General features: G+C 40.1%; 1 protein-coding gene and 1 pseudogene across 1 annotated transcript in view; both read right to left on the bottom strand.

Annotated features, from left to right (window-relative positions):
- Positions 1 to 23,781, bottom strand: part of sorcs3a (sortilin related VPS10 domain containing receptor 3a) — a 333,093-nt gene that overhangs the window by 92,448 nt on the left and 216,864 nt on the right. The window contains exons 5-7 of the mRNA XM_088341620.1: positions 11,181 to 11,254; positions 5,550 to 5,614; positions 3,612 to 3,730 (exon numbers count right to left, since the gene is read on the bottom strand). Coding sequence (XP_088197746.1) covers positions 3,612 to 3,730; positions 5,550 to 5,614; positions 11,181 to 11,254 — 258 coding nt within the window. The remainder of the gene's footprint in view (positions 1 to 3,611; positions 3,731 to 5,549; positions 5,615 to 11,180; positions 11,255 to 23,781) is intronic.
- On the bottom strand, positions 12,734 to 12,954 carry LOC148360722 (U2 spliceosomal RNA; annotated as a pseudogene).

Genomic DNA, 23,781 nt, shown 5'->3' with positions numbered 1-23,781 from the left:
ACCCAACCCTTTTTATGATTTTGTCATGATTTGCCCATTGCCCTCACCTGTGCCCGCTCGTTTGGCTCCAGCTGCTGCTCGGTTCCTGATTGGTCCCCCTACTATTCAAGCTCAGTACTCTCATTCACTCCTGGTCGGTCCGTCAACGAACCTCCGCACTTGCAAGGCAAGCATTTTGACTCTGGCTCCTGTCTGTTCCGTATCCTGTATCCTGTACGGTATTTCTGCTCATTATCGATCCCGTTGTCTGGTATCATGTATCTTGTATCAACTCGTGATCAGGGTTGGGTAGGGTTACTTTAACTGGATTACTTTCAATTACTTTTGGAATACTCCAATACCAAACATGCTGATAAAAGACAAAAGAAACTCAATATGAATAAAATGATGACTCACAACACGTGGTAAGCTTTCTCTCCTGGCTTTGATCTCTTTGATCTCTGGCAAAACTAACAAAATGCGACTGAAACAAAATGAAAATAAATCCAAACAGCTTGCCAACACCATTTTTGCCGTTCCATGTATTCCAAGCCTGCACAAAATTTAGTAATTTTATTCATATTTAGTTTTTTTTTGTCTTTTATTAGCATATTTGGTATTGGAGTAATCCAAAAGTAATTGAAAGTAATCCAGTTAAAGTAACCCTACCCAACCCTGCTTGTTATCCCGTATCCTGCATCCGGTATCGACCCAGTCTGTCCCGTCCTCACCTGTATCCTGCTCGTCTGTCCCTGACTTTTCGATCGTGTCCGGCTACTTGACCCGTTCTGTCTATCGACCACGCTCCGATCGCCCGTCCCGGCTACTCCACTCGTTTCCGTATTTCGACCACATTGCGATATTGTGGGCTTCCTGCTTCTCCTGCCCAGCGTTCTCCTGCTTCTGACTTCTCCACTTCCTCAATAAAGCTTTGTGTGAAACGTTACACGTTTGGGTCTACCCTCTGTTCTGGCTCCGACAGATTTATTTACTTTTACACCACATAGTTCCGCAGTTGTAGTGCTAACAAGATTTTCATAATTATCACTACTATAAAAGATGTATATGAAATCTGGATACAATATTAGCTTTAATAATTTGGTTGGTTGGTTGGATCCCTTAACCAGCAGGGTCTTTGGGGCATAATTTCCTGTGATGTGTCTCGGCAAGCACAGCCTGGCAATGCACATCCCTTTCCAGGCCAACATATTTTTCCACCCGGTCTCTTTTGCGTGTTAGGTGAATGTGGTAACCACTGGATGACAAAAATACTTGAATAATTTATATACATCAATTCAGTCATTATGTGGACCCAGAACTGACCCCAAAGGAAGCCACAAGCAATGTTAAGCTCCACAGATAAACACCACCATTTAAACGTTTGGGGTAACCCAGACAATTTTGTGTTTTCCACGATAATGTCACAGTTTTGTCTGTTCTTTTGTACGCATTAGTGTCTTCCTTTTTTCTGCCAGTCTCAGATATCGCTTCTTTTTTGCCAATCTGCCTTGAGGGCCAGCATCTTGGAGTCGCCTCTTCACTGTCGCTGTTGACACCGGTCTTTTGCAGCTACTATTTAACAAAACTGCTACTTGAGGAGCTTTAAGACAATTATTGCTCAAACTAGAGACTTTAATTTATACGTCCTCTCTCTTAGTTGTGCACCAGGGTCTCTCACTCCTCTTTCTACTGCGCTATTCTCTGAGGGGAGTAGTACACACTGTTGAGAGAGATCTGCAGTTTCTTGGCAATTTCTCGCCTAGAATTGCCTTTATTTCTTAGAACAAGAATAGACGTTTCACACGATAATTCTCTTTTTCTAGCCATTGTGATAGTTTAATTATTACCAAAAATGTAATTCTCTAGATACCTAGCTAACTCAAAGAAAGGTCAGTGTTATAGCTTCTCTAACCAACTAAAGTTGTTTTCAGCCGTGCTCACTTTTTTGCTCAAGGGTTTTCTAATCATCCAGCAGCCTCCTAACGCAACTAGCAAGCACCATTTATTATATATATATATATATATATATATATATATATATATATATATATATATATATATATATATATATATGGAAGTGGGCCTATGTATGCTTATGTAGATATTGCATTAAAAACAAGATATTTACAGCTAAAATTGTCATTTATCATTTTAACAAAAATATTTTGGTGTATTACAATTACTTTCATGTTATCTACAAAAAACTGATTTCCCTTAAAAATTAGGACAATTCTAAGCGTCTCCAACCTTTTGAACAGTAGTGTATCAAATCACCAATTTTTACATAATAAGCATGTTGAGTTAAAAAGTTGTTAAACTAGATCCCAGGTTATCCTCTCATTCTATATTTCTTTAGTTATTTGTTGTGTACACATGTATGCCACCGTATGTATCGCTTTATAGTCAAAATAATCCAGTGCAAAAAATTATATTTAGTCCTTATTGTTAAATATAAACAAGTTTGTGTTAGGACCAGAACAGAAACAGGACCCAATTGCATAATGTTTACCACAAGTTTTGAAAGAAAGAGGAAGGGCTGCGCCCACAATCCGGTGTTCGCTGGATGCGGGAAGCAAGTCGCTCTCGCACTTGGATTGTGATCCGAACATGGAAGTGGATCTTCCGTGGTGAGCGATGGCGGTGTCAGGGATGGAAAGCTGGTCGGTAGACGGGACTGGGAGAGCAAAGCGTGGTCGGAAACAAGTCGTAAGCCAGGACGGGAGAGCAGACGTAGTCGGGATCAAAAATGGGTCGTAAGCCGGGACGGGAGAGAGGAGACGTGATCGGGATCAAAACAGGCAGTAGCCGGAGACAAAAGGGAGCATAAACGGGACAGGCGGGAGTCAGGTTCGAAAAAGGCTTGCCTTGTATAAACAGAGGTTCGCAGACGGACTGACAGCAGGAGAGTGATAGGACTGCGTGTAAATAGGGACAGGGAGCCAATCAGAACCCGCAGCGGTTGGCACCAAATGAGCTGGCACAGGTGGTTCACATCAGTAATGATGACATATTTGGTGCAACTCTTTACATACTATCTTTTTCTTTTTTTTTTTTTTTTTCTAGCCGTATTGCATATGGAGCGTGGTCGGGGTCGTAAGCGGTGTCAGGACCAGAACGGAAAACAGGACCTAATTGCGTAACGTTTAACACAAGTCTTATTGAAAGAAAGAGGAGGGGCTGCGCCCACGATACAGTGTTCGCCGGACGCGGGGAGCAAGTCGCTTTCGCAATCGGATTGTGATCCGAACATGGAAGTGGATCTTCCGTAGTGAGCAATGGCAGTGTCAGGGACAGAAAACTGGTCAGTAGACGGGACTGGGAGAGTAAAGCGTGATCGGAAACAAGTCGTAAGCCGGGACGGGAGAGCAGACGTGGTCAGGATCAAAACAGGTAGTAGCCGGAGACAAATGGGAGCAAAAACAGGACAGGCGGGAGTTAGGGTCGAAAAGGCTTGCCTTGTATAAACAGAGCTTCGCAGACGGACTGACAACAGGTGATTGACAGGACTGGGTTTAAATAGGGACAGGGAGCCAATCAGAACCTTCAGTGGTTGGCGCCAAATGAGCAGGTGATTCACATCGGTAATCATGACAATTTGTCCTTTAAAAACATGCATGGCCACAAATACCCACCTGAATGAATATGTAGTCATCCTGAATCACTAACGAACTGATGTCAATGTATCCAGGGAAGGGGTAGTTCCTGTTGGCTTCTGTACACATCTGTGCTCTGCAAGTGATGTATTGCACATCTGTGAATTAAAAAAAAAACAGTAAGAGTGAGTTGCTGATAAGGGAGACCAGGGAAGAAACGGGGGCCATAACAGTACTGTAAGTAAGTCATTTGGACGCTAACACAAATAACTGAACAATAAAGAAAACCTAACCAGTAGAGAAGTCTGATTGTAAGCATTACAAACAATCATTTTGATGTTAATATGAAACATAAATGTATAAACATAATGTCATTACAAGGTACTTGATTAGCCTATTAAATCAAAATGGCTATAGCCATTTTTTTCTAAAGTAGAACTAAATCGCTGGCGTTGGGCTTAATTAAACCTTAAACTGCCAAATTGGAACAAATCATCTGTTTGGTCACCCATAAACAATGGATTTTTAATGCCGATCAATGCATCTTAAGACCTTCTAAGGATCTGGGGAACCCTGTATTTGGTATTTGAGTAACCCAAAAGTAATCGAGGTAGTCAAGTTACATTACTGCAATACTTAGGTATCCGGAAAACGATTACACTTTTTAACAGGTAAATAGTAACTGTATCGGATTACCTTTTTCAAATTTAGGAAAAAATAAAAATTTGGTAAATATTCACTGTTCTAAATTTGTGAAATTTGCCAATACAGTGGAACCTCGGTTTTCGAACGCCTCTCAGTTCGAACGAATCGGAGTCCGACCAAAAATTTCGAGAAATTCTTGCTTCGCTGTTCGGTCAAAAAATCGGAGTTCGAACGCCGGTAATGCGTGAGTGCGTACGCTGGCGTGTAGATCGCTCTTTTCGTGACCAACTGTTATCGCGTGCGGACGTGCTTCGTTTTGCTTTCGCTTTTAATATAGGTGTACGAAGTCTTTTAGCCCCCAATAATGCCTCCGAAGAAAGTCAGTGCAAGCATTAAAGTTGCTACAGGTGAAAAAAGAAAAGTAGTGCGCACAACTATTGCATTTAAGAAAGAAATAATAGCAAAACATGAAGGAGGTGTGTGAGTGTCTGATCTTGCAAGGGAATACCCCACCGTCCACCTGCGCCTTCTGCTGACCACCACAAAGGCAAGAAACCCTATGCATAATTCTCTTCTTTATCCTTTTTTTAATTTTTACACGTTCATGTTAGCGTAATCTTTCGTACGGAAGATTAAGATAACGTGAACGTACGATTAGCCTGGGTTAGCCTTATGTTTACGTTAAACATTCAAGGTAAACATTCAGGGTGTTGGAACGGATTAAAACGATTTACATTGTTTTTAATGGGAAAAATGATTTCGGTGATCGAACAAATCGGTTTTCGAACAGGGTTCTGAAACGGATTATGGTCGAGAACCGAGGTTCCACTGTATGTGATTCATATTAGAAAAATGTACCAAATGATTGCAAAGAAAGATCTGTTTCCTGTCATTAATGACAATGAAAAATATAAATAATATTTACAATCTAATTTTTTCGACATTTTCTAATCCAAAATATTATAAGCCTTTCGAATCCAAACTATATCTAAACTAAATCAAAACATACTCTGTGATTAGTTGACCACTAATGTTTAGTCAAATTACTGCATTATTATAAGTGGTATGGTATTATTCTACAATGCTCAACGTAAAACTGGAGAAAATAAAAAGCTGTAAAATAGAAAATTTAAAAAATATCTACAAGCACCAGTGTTCTGTTCAGTGTGCTAATAATTGTATTTATTTTGATTCTGGTAGTGTTCTATGGTAGCTATTTAGGGTGATTTTAAAGAGTACAGGAGAAGATTCATTGGTTTTCAGTTATTTCTTATAAAGAATTATTGTTTCTTTACGATGAAATACAATCATACTATTTCAACATAGACTCACTTCCATCTGATGTGTGGGCTTCCATGTGGACAAGATCCGGGTCTTTGTCAAGACCTGATACGGACCTGGAACATGATAAAATAAATATCACAGTACGGTATTGGCATGACTGTGCCCTCAGTGGTCATTTCCTGTATTGCATAGTCCTCAGGTTGTTGTTCAATTTCCATTTCTTAAGAAAATAATCAGAAAAGAATTAAGAATATCCATTACATCAAGTTTATCTTGGTCACCAAACAATCAAATACCCTTTGACTGTGGTTTAAGAGTAGGAATGGAATATACTAAGATTCTTTGACTGTTTGGAGTTGTATCGCGGTATGTTTTTTTATCTGATGAGTAAAAGTTCCTACTTGCAGGGTTCATACACTCAAATAATACATTCTTAAATTGTTAAAATCAATAGATAAAGATGAATCGTCATTATCATTATTATTGATCCCACCAACACGAACAATGCATTTAAGGTTGGTGCAAGCCAAGGAAAGTCAATTATTAAGTTTAAAGGAGCTGTACGGAATTTTGAACTTGTTACTCTTATCATAATTGCCCTATTTGGAACACCTGTGGCAGCTTGATTGGCGCCAACAGCCCGGACAAGCTGATTGGTGGCCACATCCTTCTTAAGCCCCGACTTCAGTTCAAACTTTGTCAGATCGTTGCGAGCTGTTGTGTTTCACTCAGTGAGCGTACCCGTCCGACTTCCTCCCTGTTAAAGCCTGTTTCCTGCCCGATTCACGTTTTTCGACCCGTTTCCGAACCTGACTATGCCTGTTTTGCCTGCCGCCTGCCTACGACCACTATTACGAACTTTACATCGCCTCTGATCTCCAGCCCTGGTCAAACGACTTGCCATTCCCGCCTGGCTTCTCCGGACACGGAAGTGTCACTCTCGCCTTGCTCGTTCCCGCTCCCCGCCAGTTTTCGGATCAAGCAATCAAGCAAGCCTTACTCTCACTCTGAATAAAATCTGAGAAACGCATGCAATTGAGTCCTGTGTCCGTTCTGGTCTGTGACAACTCTCTACGGTCATCTCCTGGCTTTTGACACTGCAGCTTTAGGTCATTCATGTGCAAGTACGTTCATTTCTTTGACACGCTTGAATAAACTGTTTTTGTCTTCCATTTTTTTGCAGACACGTTATATTTTCCTTTCTTTAGTGTGTAGTATATCGAGTCAGACTGCTGAGAAACATGGCAGCAATTTCAAGCATTTATTAACATTCTAATAAATTAACTCAGTGGTGATGGGTTTCAGTTATTCAATGATCATGACATTTACAAGCAGAAAATATCGGTATCACAGCGAAATCGGTCTTTATTACCTTGTATTTACTTCGTATTGGATCAATACCCAAATTCCCAGTATCGCTTATCCCTATTGATTGGATCACCACGTTGTTTGTGTGTGTGTTTTTCTTTAATAACAAATTGGCATTTTAGAAGAAAAAGTGGAATTATCTGATTGCATCTCACTTCAAGCATTATCTTGGATTTAAATGCTTCAAACCTGTTCCAACTGAAGAATTATTGAAGTTTAACCCAAGTGTAGGAATAATTATCAGGTAGATATCAAACATTAGCTCATTATTAACATTCACATAACTTGTAGTGTGTAACATTAAGGTCTAACGGTAAAGTAAGATGTTTTTTTAAACAGCCTCATTAAAATAGCGAGAAATAAATCAGGTTTGCCGTGACTCCAACTTGCATGTGGAATAGTTGGTATAAAAATGTCGTCATGAAACTGACATTTGTTGGTCCTTCGAGCCAGATTTTGATACCCGCCGTTTATAGAATCTGAGCTAACTTCCGGCAAAAGAACATTGCCACGGTAAATAAGAACCCTTTCCAGGACTGAATCTTGCCTCAGTTTCTTTGAGCGGAACGTTGATAGAAATCCAACGAGGCTTGGTGAGTAGCAAAGCTCATGTTTGCATTGGTTGTGTGATTTGCGCATTTATAGTGACTGTTGTTGAAACCTTGATGAATAATTGGGGCACCATTCTCGAAAACTATAAGTTAGAAAATATTGGGAAATTATACTGTGGAGAGAAGGTAAGGCGTGGGATAATAGGAAACGTCTACTGTCCTGTATATGTTCCTGGGATAATGGTACAGCTAAGAGGTCCTGTATACGTGTTCTGTGTAAAAAATATGCAAAGTTTTTGTCTACAAATTTGTGTGTAGGTGTGTTTATGTCCGTAAAAAGCATTCTTAAACAAACCAGCTTTAACTTGAGTTAAACCACTCGACTCATCAAATGAATTATGACTAGAGGTGGGTAGTAACAGAGTAGATTTACTCCTTTGCATTTACTCAAGTAAGTTTTGGTAATGTTGTACTTCTAGGAGTATTTTTAAATCCCAATACTTTTACTTGATTACATTTGAGAAGAAAAAAGTGGTGCTTTTACCCTGCTACAAAACGCAACACTGAGCTTGTTACTTCATTACTTAAACTCCTCCACGTAAGTACGCGTCTGTCTGTCTCCGCTAAGGCACATTTATTATGACGCCGAACTCCGGCAGGCTCTACCATGTTTAACCAATCAAACGTAGCAGCCTCGTCACGTGACCATATTCAACTTCAGCTGGGGAAAAGTTGTTTACGGATGAAACAGATCGAAAACGTTACATAGCAATACCAACTATGAAAACACAGAAGATGAGGAGCACCCCTACCCTCACATCGAAAGCATGTTCCCCTTAAAAAGGGTGCAAAACACTAGCTACAATATGCAAGGTATTTGTTCGAGTTCACGGGCTAGCTTTTTGTTCTGCTTGCAGAGCCTGTTAAGATAAAAATGTGCTACTTGGTGCTACATGTACTTAATTTATTTATTTGATTTATACTATTTTATTTTATTGTTTATCAAAGCATTTGAATTTAGGTTGATTATTTTAATATGCTTTTAAATTAAATGTATTGTTTTGTTGATTGGATGGACTTAGATCATTTGATGATCTGATTGGTTGTTTAAAAAAAAAATCAATAAATAGAATAGAATAGAATAGAATATGCCTTTATTGTCATTGTTACAACATGGGATATATTGTAACAACGAAATTGGACGACTCCAGTTCCACATTTTACAGTGAGGATAATTAAACAAAGAGATAAAGGAACAAAGAACATGTTTTAACTGTCTTTGTTGTCTTTGTTGTAAATAGGCTCTGCTTCCTCCAGAGGGGGGAGTGATGAGGGGGGTGAGGGACAAACAGAAATGGTGGTACCAACTGGATGTTTGATCTTTATGACGTTGCTACAGTTACTGAGTACTTGAGTAACATTTTTTTTCTTTTACTCAAGTAAGTAATGGCAGCCACTCCAGCAGCTCCCGTGTTATTTTCGATTGTTCTCGATTGTTCTCAGCTCAGGGATGCTGCTGGAAATGTGAATTTCCCTTCGGGGATGAACAAAGTATCTATCTATCTATCTATCTATCTATCTATCTATCTATCTATCTATCTATCTATCTATCTATCTATCTATCTATCTATCTATCTATCTATCTATCTATCTATCTATCTATCTATCTATCGATCTATCTATCTATCTATCTATCTATCTAAGTATTCGGATGACTACTTCTACTTGATTAATATTATTCAGAACTAACAGTACATTTTGGCTACTCTACCAATCTTTGATTATGACCAGGGTTGGGTAGGGGTTACTTTAATTTGGTTACTTTCAATTACTTTTGGATTACTCCAATCCCAAATATGCTAATAAAAGACAAAAGAAACTAAATATGAATAAAATGACTCAATTTTGTGCAGGCTTGGGGAGTAGATTCAAGATGGCGGCGCGTCTACTAGACGCTGCGGCTCGAGCTCCAGTTCGTCTTTTGTTTTTCAGTGTCTCCTGATCCCTCTTATTTTCCCTTCGACTCCCTTCGCACTTACAATAATATCCACTACATCCCGAGGGATATACAGAGACCACCGGATCTCCATGGAAGATTTGCCGCCTGCCGACAATGACAACGACGGAGAAAAGGCTGAGCTAAGCTAAGAAGGCGACCACACAGACCAGCGCTCCCAAGCATGTTCAACCAACGCCAGATCCATCCGTCCACAATGAGTGAATTGAGCTGCGGATCGCCACCAACAACGTCCGGAATTGGAGGACTTTTTTTTGCCATCACGGAGTCTTGGCTTTCCCGACGCCGCAATACATCACCGGCTCGAACGAGACGAGAACTCCGGTAAAAACAGGGGTTGGAGACTACGCGCTACAATAATAGTCGAACCATTGATACACTATGCTCACTCGATATGGAGTTTCTAGCTATGTACCGGGAGAGTTAACTGTGGTCTTTGTGTTTGCTGTATACTTTCCACCGCTAACAGTTTCACCAGATGCTAACGTTAGCATAGCGCTATATCTCCTGACCCCAACGGAGCTTATCGTCGACGGCGACTTTATTCGGGCATGTTTATTGACTGTACTCCCAAATCCTTTCAATTGTGGACTCCCAAATCTACAAATTGTGGACTGAGCAATTCGGAAAAACGCTGGACTGAGCAATTCGGAAAAACGCTGGACTGTGTAATGTAAGATCAAAAATTCGGGAACTCTGTTTGACCCTCACAACACCCCCCCCCCCCCCCACCCCCCCGCCGAGGACAACAAAGTCAGTTAGTACTTTGTTCCTTGTTTCTTTGTTTCCTTATCCTCACTGTAAATGTGGGCTTGGAGTCATCCAATTTCGTTGTCACAGCATATCCCATGTTGTAACAATGACGATAAAGGCATATTCTATTCTATTCTATTCTATTCTATTCTATTAACGGAATACATGGAACGGCAAAAATAATGTTGGTAAGCTGTTTGGATTTATTTTCATTTTGTTTCTGTCGCATTTTATGTTAGTTTTGCCGGAGATCAAAGAGATCAAAGCCAGGAGAGAAAGCTTACCACGTGTCGTGAGTCATCATTTTATTCATATTTAGTTTCTTGTGTCTTTTATTAGCATATTTGGTATTGGAGTCATCCAAAAGTGATTGAAAGTAATCCAGTTAAAGTAACCCTACCCAATCCTGCTCGTTATCCCGTATCCTGCATCCGGTATTTACCCAGTCTGTCCCGTCCTCACCTGTATCCTGCTCGTCTGTCCCTGACTTTTCGATCATGTCCGGCTACTTGACCCGTTCTGTCTATCGACCACGCTCGATCGCCCGTCCCGGCTACTCCACTCGTTTCCGCATTCCGACCACATCCCGATCTTGTGGGCTTCCTGCTTCTCCTGCCCAGTGTTCTCCTGCGTCTGACTTCTCCACTTCCTCGATAAAGCTTTGTGTGAAACGTTACACGTTTGGGTCTACTCTCTGTTCTGGCTCTGACAGATTTATCTACTTTTACACCACATAGTTCCGCAGTTGTAGTGCTAACAAGTTTTTCATAATTATCACTAATATAAAAGATGTATATGAAATCTGGATAAGTTAAAGTATCCCCTACCCAACACTGTTCATGATTGTATAAATATTAACAAGCATGAATGTATTTTGCACTGTGACATAGAACACAAACAAAGACTTCTGCATCTCTGAGCATAAACAGAATTCGAAATGAGGATTTGAAAAAGTACAAGTAAACCAAAGATGTGTAAAGCTTGACTCACCAATAGAATCTTGTCGGTGTGACATGTTCGTGGACGAGCTGCCATTTCCTCCCAAAGTCTAAGGAGCTGTACAGCTATAGAAACGGGATTAAGAAATAACATCAGCGAGATAATAGCTTAATATGAATCTAGCCTGAAAATGGAGTAGCTCATTTAAAAATGGAAACAACCTGAAGTCATAGCCAGGTAATTTGAGAACGGGGGTTATTTTGGGGTTACAAACTATTATCAGGGCAAAGCGCAGAATCGCTATCGTAATTGGGAACTGCTCATTCAAGCATGCATACGGTCATAGATAATAGTATTCCGCTCCCCCTCGCCAATTAGAGGGAGAAGAGTGCATTATATTAAAAATAATTGAGCAATGAAATGGAGCCACTTATACATCATCTTTATAATTACAGGATATTAAGATCAGGGAATGTTAGTATATAATATCTTTTTTTACAGGGTTTTAAAAATAAAGACTATGTATCGTCCAGCCTGCCAAACGAAAATGGTCAAAATTAATAAAGCACTACTAGGGAAAGCATGTTTTCCCTTTGTGTGTTCTTAACAATAACACGGCGACATAAATAACACAAAATTGCTTCAAAAGAAATATCAAATTTAGTGTTTAAAACTGGATCCTGATATATTATTTTGCTTTCATTCTGAAAATAAAAAATACTATAGAAATACTACAAAAACACTACTAAACTAATACTATTATACAACAAATAGAAAGATTGTTGTATTACAAAAACACTAAAGATATGCTACAAAATTCTACAAAAACATTAGAATAATAGTTTTCCAGAAATATGACTACAGAAATACTACAAAACTACAACTGTAATAATATTACAAAAATATTAAAGAAATGGTTCAAAATACTTCAAAGACACGACAATGGAACGACTCCAAAAATACAACTACAGTAATGCTAACATTGAAAACCCCTACTATATGAATATTATGACATAAATATTACTACAATACTACAAAAGAAATGTTAGGAAAAAACTACAACAAATACACAACCAAAGTAGTTCTACAAAAAATACTAAGTACATACTACAAACAAAAATCTATTGTAAAAATTCTACAAAAAAAACAACAACTATAGAAATACTTCTGCAGAAATACTAATAATACTACAAAATCAGACAGCAAATATGCTACAAGAATACAACCACAGTAATACTACAAACCTAAATATTGAATTTGGTGCTTAAAAGAGGGACATATAGAGCGCACCCGATTATAAGCCGCACCCACCTCATTTTAGGATCATAACCAATTTTGCACACACATAAGCCTCTCCTGCATATAAGCCGCATACGCCCGGCCGCAGTATGATGCGTAGCACAAATACAAAATTTAACCAAGCCGGTCTTCAAATCCTGCGGGGTTTTTAAGGGTTATTGTTCTATCTTCGTTATTATTTATCCATTATCCATTATCCGTTATCGGTCAGTTCATAATACGCTACAAAGCCTAGGAGCCGGGACACTTACTCTTAGCCAAAAGGCCAAGCTAAGGTCCTAGCCCTAAAGCCTTGCTGCGATCATTGCGAATGCACCGTTCCCGGAGGTACTGCAATACCGAGCCGATGCGTGGAGTGGACAGAGCAAGCTCTTATTCCATCTCCTGCGGGGGGGGGGTTGGGGTTTTTAAGGGTTATTGATCTATCTTCGTTATTCATTATCCATTATCCGTTATCGGTCAGTTCATAATACGCTACAAAGCCTAGGGGCCGGGACACTTACTCTCAGCCAAAAGGCCAAGCTAATTCCATCTCCTGCGATTGAAGCTAATTGTCCTCCATTGAAGATCACAGTCTGTGAATCACATCCGGCTTAATTAACCTTAAATGATATAAGTACTTAGTTTGCTGCAGAACTGCATATTCTAGGTACCCGTTGATAGTAATCCAAGGAAAAAAAGTGTATATTTCCAAAGGTAAGGGTGGGAAGAATATTTATCTACTATTGTCTGCTGCGTCCACAAACACTCACCTTTATCGGTCCCCACCTCCCATCAGCCCGCGTTTGCTCCACCCCTCTTTTTTCATTCGCTCGTGCAGAATAAGTGTCTCAATTAAATACAAATAAATACATTACAAAAATATACAGTTGCAAATACATATTACACATATTTACAAAGAAAGACGGTACACCGAGAGAGTTTTCAAAGCTTTAATAATAATAATAATATAACTTTCATCCTAAACCGTGCCTGTGGAAGGTAGCAACACGATGCTAGTAACACGCTCGCGACGCATCAAGCGTATCTGTTAAAAAAGCCATACCGCAAATGCGAAATGCGCGGTAAACCTTTCTCACCTTTCTCCTTCCTCAATGTCGGGAAGGACCTTTGTCATACGGACAATTCGAACATAAACTAAGAGGATGCAGTCTTCATCAGCGCACTTATTCCACCGGTCTAAATCTTTCCTTTTGTACTCGAGTGCAGCTGGTGGCCGTTAGAAAAAAATCATAAATTGGCCGCTTCACTGAATAAGCCGCAGGGCTGAACATTTGGGAAAAAAGTAGCGGCTTATAATCCGGAATTTACGGTATATTTTTTTGCTTGAATTTTGAGTGTTTCAAAACCAATTTGAAAAAAATATATATATTTAAAAAGAGAGAAAGAGAAATACAACATGAAGAATTCTGCATGTATGCAGTATTTATTTAGACATGAACAAAACAGATAGGCCCCTTGGCCAAATTTTTAGTCCAATACGGCCCGTGACTCCAAATAGTTACCCACCCCTGGTCAAGATTTTAGCAAAATATAAACTAAAATAATTTGTAATGGTATTGGAAAAATGTCATTCTTGTCTTCACTTCAATATGCAGTTTAAAGGCTTTTTTTCCCAGACTTTTTTCATTTTTCAATTTTTATTATCCCAACTTATACTAATACATGTTCTATGCTTTTGACAATATCGTGCAATACGTTGTTTTTTGGCTTCGTTTCAAATGGTCCGGCCGATCTCTTGTGTGTTGTGTGCATGTCTAAGAGTGAGAGTGAGTGCTCTAATTATTTTGCAGGATCTCTGTGAAGACTCTGATGGCGGCAGACACTGCTCACTCCCACAATTCAAACGTTATCTTTTTTGGGGGGAATTCATATCGGGGAAGTTTCTTAGTTTCCAAGTTAGCCATTGCTACCTTGTAACTTTGATACTTTGTGAACGACATCCATCCATCCATTATCTGCACCGCTTATACTCAGTAGGGTCGCGGGGGTGCTGGAGCCCATCCCAGCTATCTTCGGGCAGTGGGCAGGAGACACCCTTAACTGGTTGCCAGCCAATCGCAGGGCACACAGGGACAGACAACTCACTCGGTTATTAACACCTAGGGACAATTTGGACCGGCCAATTAACGTGACATGCATGTTTGAGGAATGTGGGAGGAAACTGGAGTGCCCGGAGGAAACCTACGCAAGCACGGGGAGAACATGCAAACTCCACACAGGAAGGTTCAATCTCATGATTTTTTTTTCGGAATGTCGAAATATATCCTGACATTGCTTTAAGTTGGATTTTGTATCGCATGCACCATTTTCCGAGTCCAGGATAGTACTATCGTGCTTCTTTCCGCTGCATGTAGCGCCGTGAAAGGTCACCCAGCATCCACAGAAGAAATACACTTCCTCTTCCTCGTTTGTGTGTAAACATTCTATTCTGTATCTCCAGCGCGCAAAGAATTTTGAAGTTTTCATTGTTTAATATCTTGTGCATCCATTCAATATGGTTGGTGCAAAGTGTAAAGAATAGGCCAGCCGTTTCACTTAAAATGAAAGTGGAATATGGAAGATTGATGCGATTGAGAAAATGGTCGGAACACTTTTTTCGGCAACTTTCTATCATGGAGGAGGAAGTAGACAGACAGACAGACACAGACAGACATTCTATTGTGTTGAAAAATAAAATAATAAAATGAAAGACATAGAAGTCGCCTAACTCTTGAAGCCCATCTTCTTAAAGTAAGTTTAACTCAACTTTATTATTTTTATAGAGCATTTTCTTTTATGTAATGTTTATTTTTTAGGACAAAACAATATAGGTTACTTCTACATGCATATGAATAACCTATATTTTTCGTGGACAATATCTCTGTATTGTTTGTGATTGCAACATCCTTTGCTGTCTGGTAATCCTGGAAGGGGGATGCCACATGTGCGGTCCCTTCTCAAGGTTTATTCATTTTCCTCATGTTGAGGTTTTTGAGTTTTTCCTTGCTCTCATGTTGGTTCCAGATCAGGGGATGGTGTAATAATAGTCTGAAAAATAGTCTGTGTAATAACTTGTGAAGCCCTTTGAGACTCTTTGTGATTAAGGGCTATACAAATAAAAATGACTTGACTATATAAACCTTAACATACATTTAATGCAAATATAGCACTGAAGCAACTTACGAACGATCGTTCATAAGTAGGGCAGCGTCTGTACTAGACAGAACTGTTTTTGTTGAAATGAATGAAACAATCTGCATTTAGATAGCGCTTTTCAAGTCAATGACTTCCCAAAGCGCTTTACAATGTGCTCCACATTTCCCAATAGCGGCCTTGTATTGCAGCCATGTAAGACGCTAACCTGCTTATTGGGGATATTAGGGGTTCAGTGTCTTACCCAAGGACACTTCGACGTGTAACACGGACAAGCCGGGATTCAAACTGGGATCACTTGATCCCAAAACGAGCGCTCTACATTCTGAGCTACTGCCGCCCCACTCACTCACAATTCGCAAAGCTATTTCTTGTGAGCTCAGCGACTATTCGACTACAGCATTCACAAAACCATTGTTTGATCAAATGTACAGTCAATGCCTCGAGGCAAAGGAATTCATTCTGCATTTGCTAGAAGCACGCGAAAAAAAAACACACACACAAATTAATCAGGACCTTTGTGAGGTTTAAATGTAGACCACAGTAACCCATGGGTGTCTGATTTGGCCTCAATTGGCTCTCTGATTCGTCGACAGGCTTTATAAAAAAGGTTCCTGTCGGAGCATTTGGGTTGATGTGAAACTGAAGCAAGCTGGGCACCTTGTCTCTTCGGACAGTGACATATGGACCAGCAGGCAAAGCCTTCACACTCTATCCATCAGTTTATTGACATACTCGATTTTAAAACCTCTAAACTGTCATGCAGTATGCTTCACGGTTTCCCACTCATGCGGATAAATTGAATGCACCATCACTCAGCTGACTTTGGTGACTGACTTGATTGTTAGTGTTTGTTCAGGGAGAATGGGAAGCATTTTTTGGGTGATTTTTCTTTTTCTTGTTGAATGTTTTGTTTTTAGAATTAACGCTGCCATGCTTGATGTTGCCGAGTAAAGTTCCCTGTAATTTTCCTTACGGGTCTGAGCGTTCACACAAAGTCGGTGAACAACGCTTGAAACAACAGTGAGCAACCATAATCCCAAGTGTGGCAAGATAATTAATGATCAAACATGTTCAAAACTTGACATCAAGTTACATTTTGCTGAGTTTCCGGAAATGCAAAATTATTTTTCTCTTTTGAATGAATTGACTCATGTACTATTGCAAAGGTTGTACGGCCTTCAAACATCGTTTTTTCTTACAATTCTTTCACAAGATATCCATTTCATTTTATTTCCTGACATTTTGTTGCATAATATTAACATTTTTGGGGGCTTATTTAGTCGTTTGTAAAATACAGAATTGTACTTAATCACATTTTTAGTGGAAGTATAATGTTGGCAAGATTCACTTGATATAATTGGAAATTATTTGAATGCAACACAAACTTTTTCTTCTTTTTTCCGTGTTTTTTTCTACTTTTTTAAAAATTCCTTTAAAAAAAAAATCTAATTGTGTTTATTTTTTCCAAGCTGTCACTTTTTTCTTTTTGTTCTCTATTTACTTTTTTCCTACATTTCTTTCTTTTCTTTTTTTCTGGCTTTTTTCAAAATGTTTCCTTCTTTTTTTCTCTTCCTTTTGTTTCTTTTTTTTCTCAGCTTTTCACTACTTTTTCATTTTGGTATTATATTCTTTTTTGTTCGATTCCCCCCTTCTTTTAAGTCATTTTGTGCATAATTTTACATAATATTTGGTCATGTTGGGATTAAAGAAGCAAAAACAACCCGAAGAGCCGTTTAGGACCCGAAAGAGCCGGTTCCTTTTAGTAAACCGAGCCGAAGAAGCCGGTTCTTGTTAACTTCAAAATACTGCATTTAGGACACAACGTCAGGGGAAACCGTGTATTTTTACCTTCATGCACTGTAACGTTGACTTAAGTTGCTTCTTGATTAGTAATTTTGAGCCCTCATTTTTGTGCACTGGCTAGATTTTCTTGTGCGCTGAGAATGTGAGAGCAGTGCGTAATTACGCACGCGCGCAGCTTAGAGAGAACACTGTTGCCGGGTATTTTACTTCAGCAAGGACCAGAACGGAAACAGGATCCAATTGCGTTACATTTCTCACAAGTTTTATTAAAGGAAAGAGAAAGGGCTGCGCCGACGATCCGGTGTTCGCTAGGCGTGGGAGGCAGGTTGCTCTGAACGCGGAAGTGAATCTTCCGAGGCGAGGGATGGCGGTGTCGGGAACAGAAAAAACGGGTCAGTAGCAAGACAGGAGAGCAAAAACGTGGTCGGGGTTGGAAGAGAGTCGTAAGCCAGGAAAGGAGCGAAGATGTGGTCGGGGACAAAAAGAGGTCAAAAGCCGGGACGGGAGAGTAGACGTGGTCAGGATCAAAAATGGGTCGAAGCCGGGGGACGGACGGGATCAAAAACAGGTGGGAGTCAGGGTTGAAAAAGGCTTGCCTAGTGTTAACAGGTTCGCAGACGGACTGACAAAAGGGGACGGATAGGAGAGGGTGTAAATAGGGACAGGGAGCCAATCAGAGTCCGAGGCAGTTGGCGCCAAAAGAGCGGGCAGAGGTGAAACACATCGTAATGATGACAGTTGGTTTGTTGAAAAGGCGCGGGGGGAAGTGCCAAAGAAAATACTCACCATAATAAAGTTCACTTTTTACAGTCTTGGTACTTTGTTCTTTGAGATTAATTGTATGATAATTGTAAAAAAGTAAAGGTTTTTACCCCATGGATTTCGCCTATCAATGGGTTTATTTAGGGTTTAGGGTACACTGTATAGATTAAAAACAATAATCTTAATTAGTTATTCAAATGAGGGAAATCAATTCCTGTGAATGATTATAAAATGACTGCAAATTACACTTAAAGTGTAGTAGCCGAAACTTGAACACGAAAAATACAGAAAAAACATCCGTCACAAACAATTAAGAGTGTTTTCGGCCAAAACAAGACGAATGGTCGATAAAACCTGACACGGTAGCCAGACTGACTCGTGAGAAGCTAGGTGAGCAAAATGGCATACTAATTTAAAGAGAAATTAGTTCATTTCTTATCTTGTAACACAGCCACAGTAATTTCTTGCCAACATTTTCCAATGCATGTTTTAATATTCTGAATACTGTTGTTCCTTACCGAAACAACAAAATTATGACTAACAATGTGCAATGTAAGATACCTTTAACAAATTAAAACACACACTGATAACACTGGAATGTGGTTTATGACGCAGTTGTATGAAAATAAATTAGTCAATTATAAGTTTTGTATCAAAGTCCGCCCTGTTAATTAGTACACAGTAAACCCCACTGCTTGCTTTCAGTCAAACACAAAGGCAACTTTTAACTTCCAAATTCAGCTACAGTTTCTAAATATAACCAGGGTTGGGTAGGGTTACTTTAACTTGATTACTTTCAATTACTTTTGGATTACTCCAATACCAAATATGCTAATAAAAGACAAAATAAACTCTCATCTCATCTCATTAGCTGCACCGCTTATCCTCAGTAGGGTCGCGGGGGTGCTGGAGCCCATCCCAGCAATCATCGGGCAGTGGGCAGGGGACACCCTGAACTGGTTGCCAGCCAATCGCAGGGCACACGGGGACAGACAACTCACTCGCTCATTCACACCTAGGGACAATTTGGACCGGCCAATTCACCTGAAATGCATGTTTATGGAATGTGGGAGGAAACCGGAGTGCCCGGAGGAAACCCACGCAAGCACGGGTAGAACATACAAACTCCGCGCAGGAAGTCTGGAGCTGGATTTGAACCCACGCAGGAGGTTCCCATGACTTGAACTGTGCCACACATGCGCTAACCACTGCGCTGCCGTGCTGCCACAAAAGAAACTAAACATGTATAAAATTATTAATCACAACACGTGTTAAGTTTTCTCTCCTGGCTTTGATCTCTTTGATCTCCGGCAAAACTGACATAAAATGCGACAGAAAAAAAATGAAAATAAATCCAAACAGCTTGCCAACATCATTTTTGCCGTTCCATGTATTCCGTTACTCCCCAAGCCTGCACAAAATTTAATCATTGTATTCATATCTTCATGTCCAGCATGGTCACCATGACAACCAACTGGCCCCGCCCCTTGGCACCGGCTGTAACAGATTGTTTAAATTGCGTGTGTGCTTCTTAAGGGCGGGTTTTGGGGACTGGATCATTGCATTCATTGTTCTGTTTTGCTCTGTTCTGTTCTGTTTGATTCAAGGAAGACCTGTCATGCCCGCTTGTCTGAGTTAGTGACTTTAAGCCTGTTTTGTGAGTATTTTCCTAGTCTGAGTTTCTGATTGCCTGATAAGCCTGTTTTTGTTTTGTTTTTGTCCCTGCGTGTTGGACGACTTTTATTTTCTAAATAAAAGTAACTGATCGTAACGCGAATGAGTTCACGCTTCCTGCCTCTCGGTCCGGTCCTTGACACATATTTAAGTTTCTTTTGTCTTTTATTAGCATATTTGGTATTGGAGTAATCCAAAAGTCATTGAAAGTAATCCAGTAAAAGTAACCCTACCCAACCCTGAATGTAACACCTACCACAAAAAAGTTTTGGACAGTAAAACACAAATTGTGCATTTCTTTAACTCACATCATTAGTAAAAGTTCTACAATGAAAAGGGTAGACGCTGAAAGACATTCTCTCAGATGGTAAAAAGCAACCAATATTTGACGGGGGGTATCGGCATAAAAATGTAATAAAAGGGACCCAGGCTAACTGAAAAAGCGAAGGCTTGATCTATTTTAGCTTCGTTGATTTCATGTTTGCCGAGCCATGATGAAAAGGCACAGCTATGTCAAGCCGGCTGTAGATAGTTTGGATAAATGCACATTTAAGCAGTGTTCCCTCTAAGCTGCACGCGTGCGCAATTGCGCACTGCTCGCACATTCTCAGCGCACAAGAAAATCTAGCCAGCGCACAAAAATGAGGGCTCAAAATTACTAATTAAGAAGCGACTTAAGTCAAAGTTACAGTGCATGAAGGTAAAAATACACGGGTTCCCCTGACGTTGTGTCCTAAATGCAGTATTTTGAAGTCGAGTCGAAGTAGAACGAAGTTGGGTAAAGTTAGTAGAGTTTTTCGAGAACCGGCTTCTTCGGCTCGGCTCACTAAAAGAAACCGGCTCCTTCGGGTTCTAAACGGCTCTTCAGGTTGTTTTTGCTTCTTTAATCCCAACATGACCAAATATTATGAACAATTATGCACAAAAAGACTTAAAGGAAGGGGGGAATAGAACAAAAAAGAAAAAAAAATTACCAAAATGAAAAAGGAAGAGAAAAAAAGAAGGAAACATTTTTAAAAAAGCCAGAAAAAAAGAAAAGAAAGAAATGTAGGAAAAAAGAGAGAACAAAAAGAAAAAAGCAACAGCTCGGAAAAAATAAACACAATGAGATTTTTTTAAACGAATTTAAAAAAGTAGAAAAAAACACGGAAATAAGAAGAAGTTTGCGTTGCATTCAAATCATTTCCAATTATATCAAGTGAATCTTGTTGCCAACATTGTACTTCCACAAAAAAATGTGATCAAGTACAGTTCTGTATCTTCAAACCGACTCAATAAGCCCCCAAAAATGTTAATATTATGCGACAAAATATATCAGGAAATAAAAAGAAATGGATATCTTGTGAAAGAATTGTAAGAACAAACAACCTTTGTAGGCCGTACAACCTTTGCAAGAGTACACGAGTCAATTCATTCAAAAGAGAAACATAATTTTGCATTGCCGGGAACTCGGCAAAATGTAACGTGATGTCAAGTTTTAGACATGTTTGATAATGACTTAGTAGCCACACTTGGGATTGCCGTTGCTCACTGTTGTTTCAAGCGCTGCTCATCGACTTTGTGTGAACGCTCAGACCCGTAAGGAAAATTACAGGGAAAATTGTTTAAAAACACGCTAAATATGACCCCAGGTGTTTTCCTGTTGCCAATGTAATGCCACATTGTATCAACAAAAAATCAAAGAAGTCAAAGACACTGAAAATAAGGAAACCATGAAATGGGTATCAGATACCCAGCTCAGTAGCCTAGATGGTAAGGCGCCCGCTTTGAGACTGGGAGGTTCGGGTTCGCGCCCCGGCCGAGTCATTCCTAAGACTTAAAAGTGGTCGGCGGCGCCCTCTGTTGGCTGCGGCTGCATCGGCTCGCTACAACGGGTCAGGTGCAATCGACATTTCGTTCTGTGTACATTGTTACACAGAATGACAATACAAGGATATTATTATTATTATTATTAGATGGATTAGATGTCATTCTAACTGTGAGCGGTTGTAACATCCTGGTGAGAGTATTGGCAAGCTCACCCATAAGAGCGTCGAACGCTATCCGGCTGTCACTAGTATTATAGATTGTTTTGTCACACACAATTACTACAAGTCACTTTCATCACTTGCGCTTAAGTAGACAATAATAAATAACATATTTCCCAGGCGTGAACGGTCAAACTGCTTTTATAGGCATAATCTTGACATGAGCAGGCGATTGCACAGCCGCTTTGCTATTATTAATGGCCTCGCGCACAGTAAACAGAGTTTAGCATCGGATAACGATAGCAGGCCATTATCACTTTTAACAGCACTAGTTCAAACTAAAGGTTTTTCTGTATTGTTTTATTTTATTTTTAATCTGCTGTAACAGGGAAACAATTTTAATGGGATTGCTTTGTAAATGTTACTCCGGACAGTCAGTCTTCGTACGGGTGCTTGAAACCCTTGAAAATGTTTGGATTTTAATGTTGTGTTTTCAAGGAATTTGTGTAAAGTGCTTGTAAATGCTTGAAATTATTGCGATTTTTCTCGACAAGTCAGCTAAAAAATGACGCTGACACTGCTCTCTGATGGCTTCACTTTGCCATTAAAGGAGTAAAGTCGGTGTACGATTACTCTCTCTAAATAAGACCACATAATCAGAGGTCCAATTTGATGGGTCACCATGGCAACAGGGTAGCAGAGGGATTCCTCGTTGCCTACATGGTTTTATAGAGCCCGCGGACATGACCAAAAAGAAGAAATGCAGAAAGAGTAATGCAATGAAAGGAAGGAAAGCAAGAACAAAATCAAATGGATTTAGTTTGTGTCCGCACCGTGTCAGAACACTGTAACACTCATGCACAACTTTGGTTTCCTCTTTCTCTATCTCTCCCTCTCGCTTGTCTTTACCTTATTTGGTCACTTCTCAGCTCTAGTTTCCTCCCCACACCTGGTGTCACTTGTCTTGATTACCCTCCAATCACACCTCTCCCTCTTCACTATTTAAACACTGTGTATCCTTGGCTCAGTGCTAGTTCTTTGGGTGCCTTGCCACGCCCTATGCCTTCTTGTAACAGTTGTGTTTTTATCGCAGTGTACCGAACCCTTTCCTGCCCTTTGGGATCTCAGGTATTGCCTGCCGAACCCTTGGGCTATTTACTGGCCCACTGACCCCTTTGGTCCCTGACTACAATTGTTTCCTTGCTCTTTGACTTCCCGTGTTCAAATATTTGGTCACTTCTCAGCTCTAGATTCCTACCCACACCTGGTGTCACTTGTCTTGATTACCCTCCAATCACACCTCTCCCTCTTCACAATTTAAACACTGTGTATCCTTGGCTCAGTGCTAGTTCTTTGGCTGCCTTGCCACACCCTATGCTTTCTTGTCACAGTTGTGTTTTTATCGCAGTGTACCGAACCCTTTCCTGCCCTTTGTGATCTCAGGTATCGCCTCCCGAACTCTTGTTAGACTATTTACTGGCCCACTAACCCCTTTGGTCTCTGACTACAATTGTTTCCTTGCTCAAATATTTTGTCACTTCTCAGCTCTGGTTTCCTCCCCACACCTGGTGTCACTTGTTTTGATTACCCTCCAATCACACCTCTCCCTCTTCACTATTTGAACACTGTGTATCCTTGGCTCAGTGCTAGTTCTTTGGGTGCCTTGCCACGCCCTATGCCTTCTTGTCACAGTTGTGTTTTTATCGCAGTGTACCGAACCCTTTCCTGCCCTTTGGGATCTCAGGTATCGCCTCCCGAACTCTTAGACTATTTACTGGCCCACTAACCCCTTTGGTCTCTGACTACAATTGTTTCCTTGATCAAATATTTTGTCACTTCTCAGCTCTGGTTTCCTCCCCACACCTGGTGTCACTTGTCTTGATTACCCTCCAATCACACCTCTCCCTCTTCACTATTTGAACACTGTGCATCCTTGGCTCAGTGCTAGTTCTTTGGCTGCCTTGCCACGCCCTATGCCTTCTTGTCACAGTTGTGTTTTTATCGCAGTG

This window comes from Urocampus carinirostris, chromosome 8 (genome assembly GCF_059441175.1).
Source record: "Urocampus carinirostris isolate Australia breed hairy pipefish chromosome 8, RoL_Ucar_1.0, whole genome shotgun sequence".
In the NCBI taxonomy this organism is placed as follows: Eukaryota; Metazoa; Chordata; class Actinopteri; order Syngnathiformes; family Syngnathidae; genus Urocampus; species Urocampus carinirostris.
Note: the sequence above shows the minus strand (reverse complement) of the source record. Positions and strands in the feature narration are given on the sequence as shown.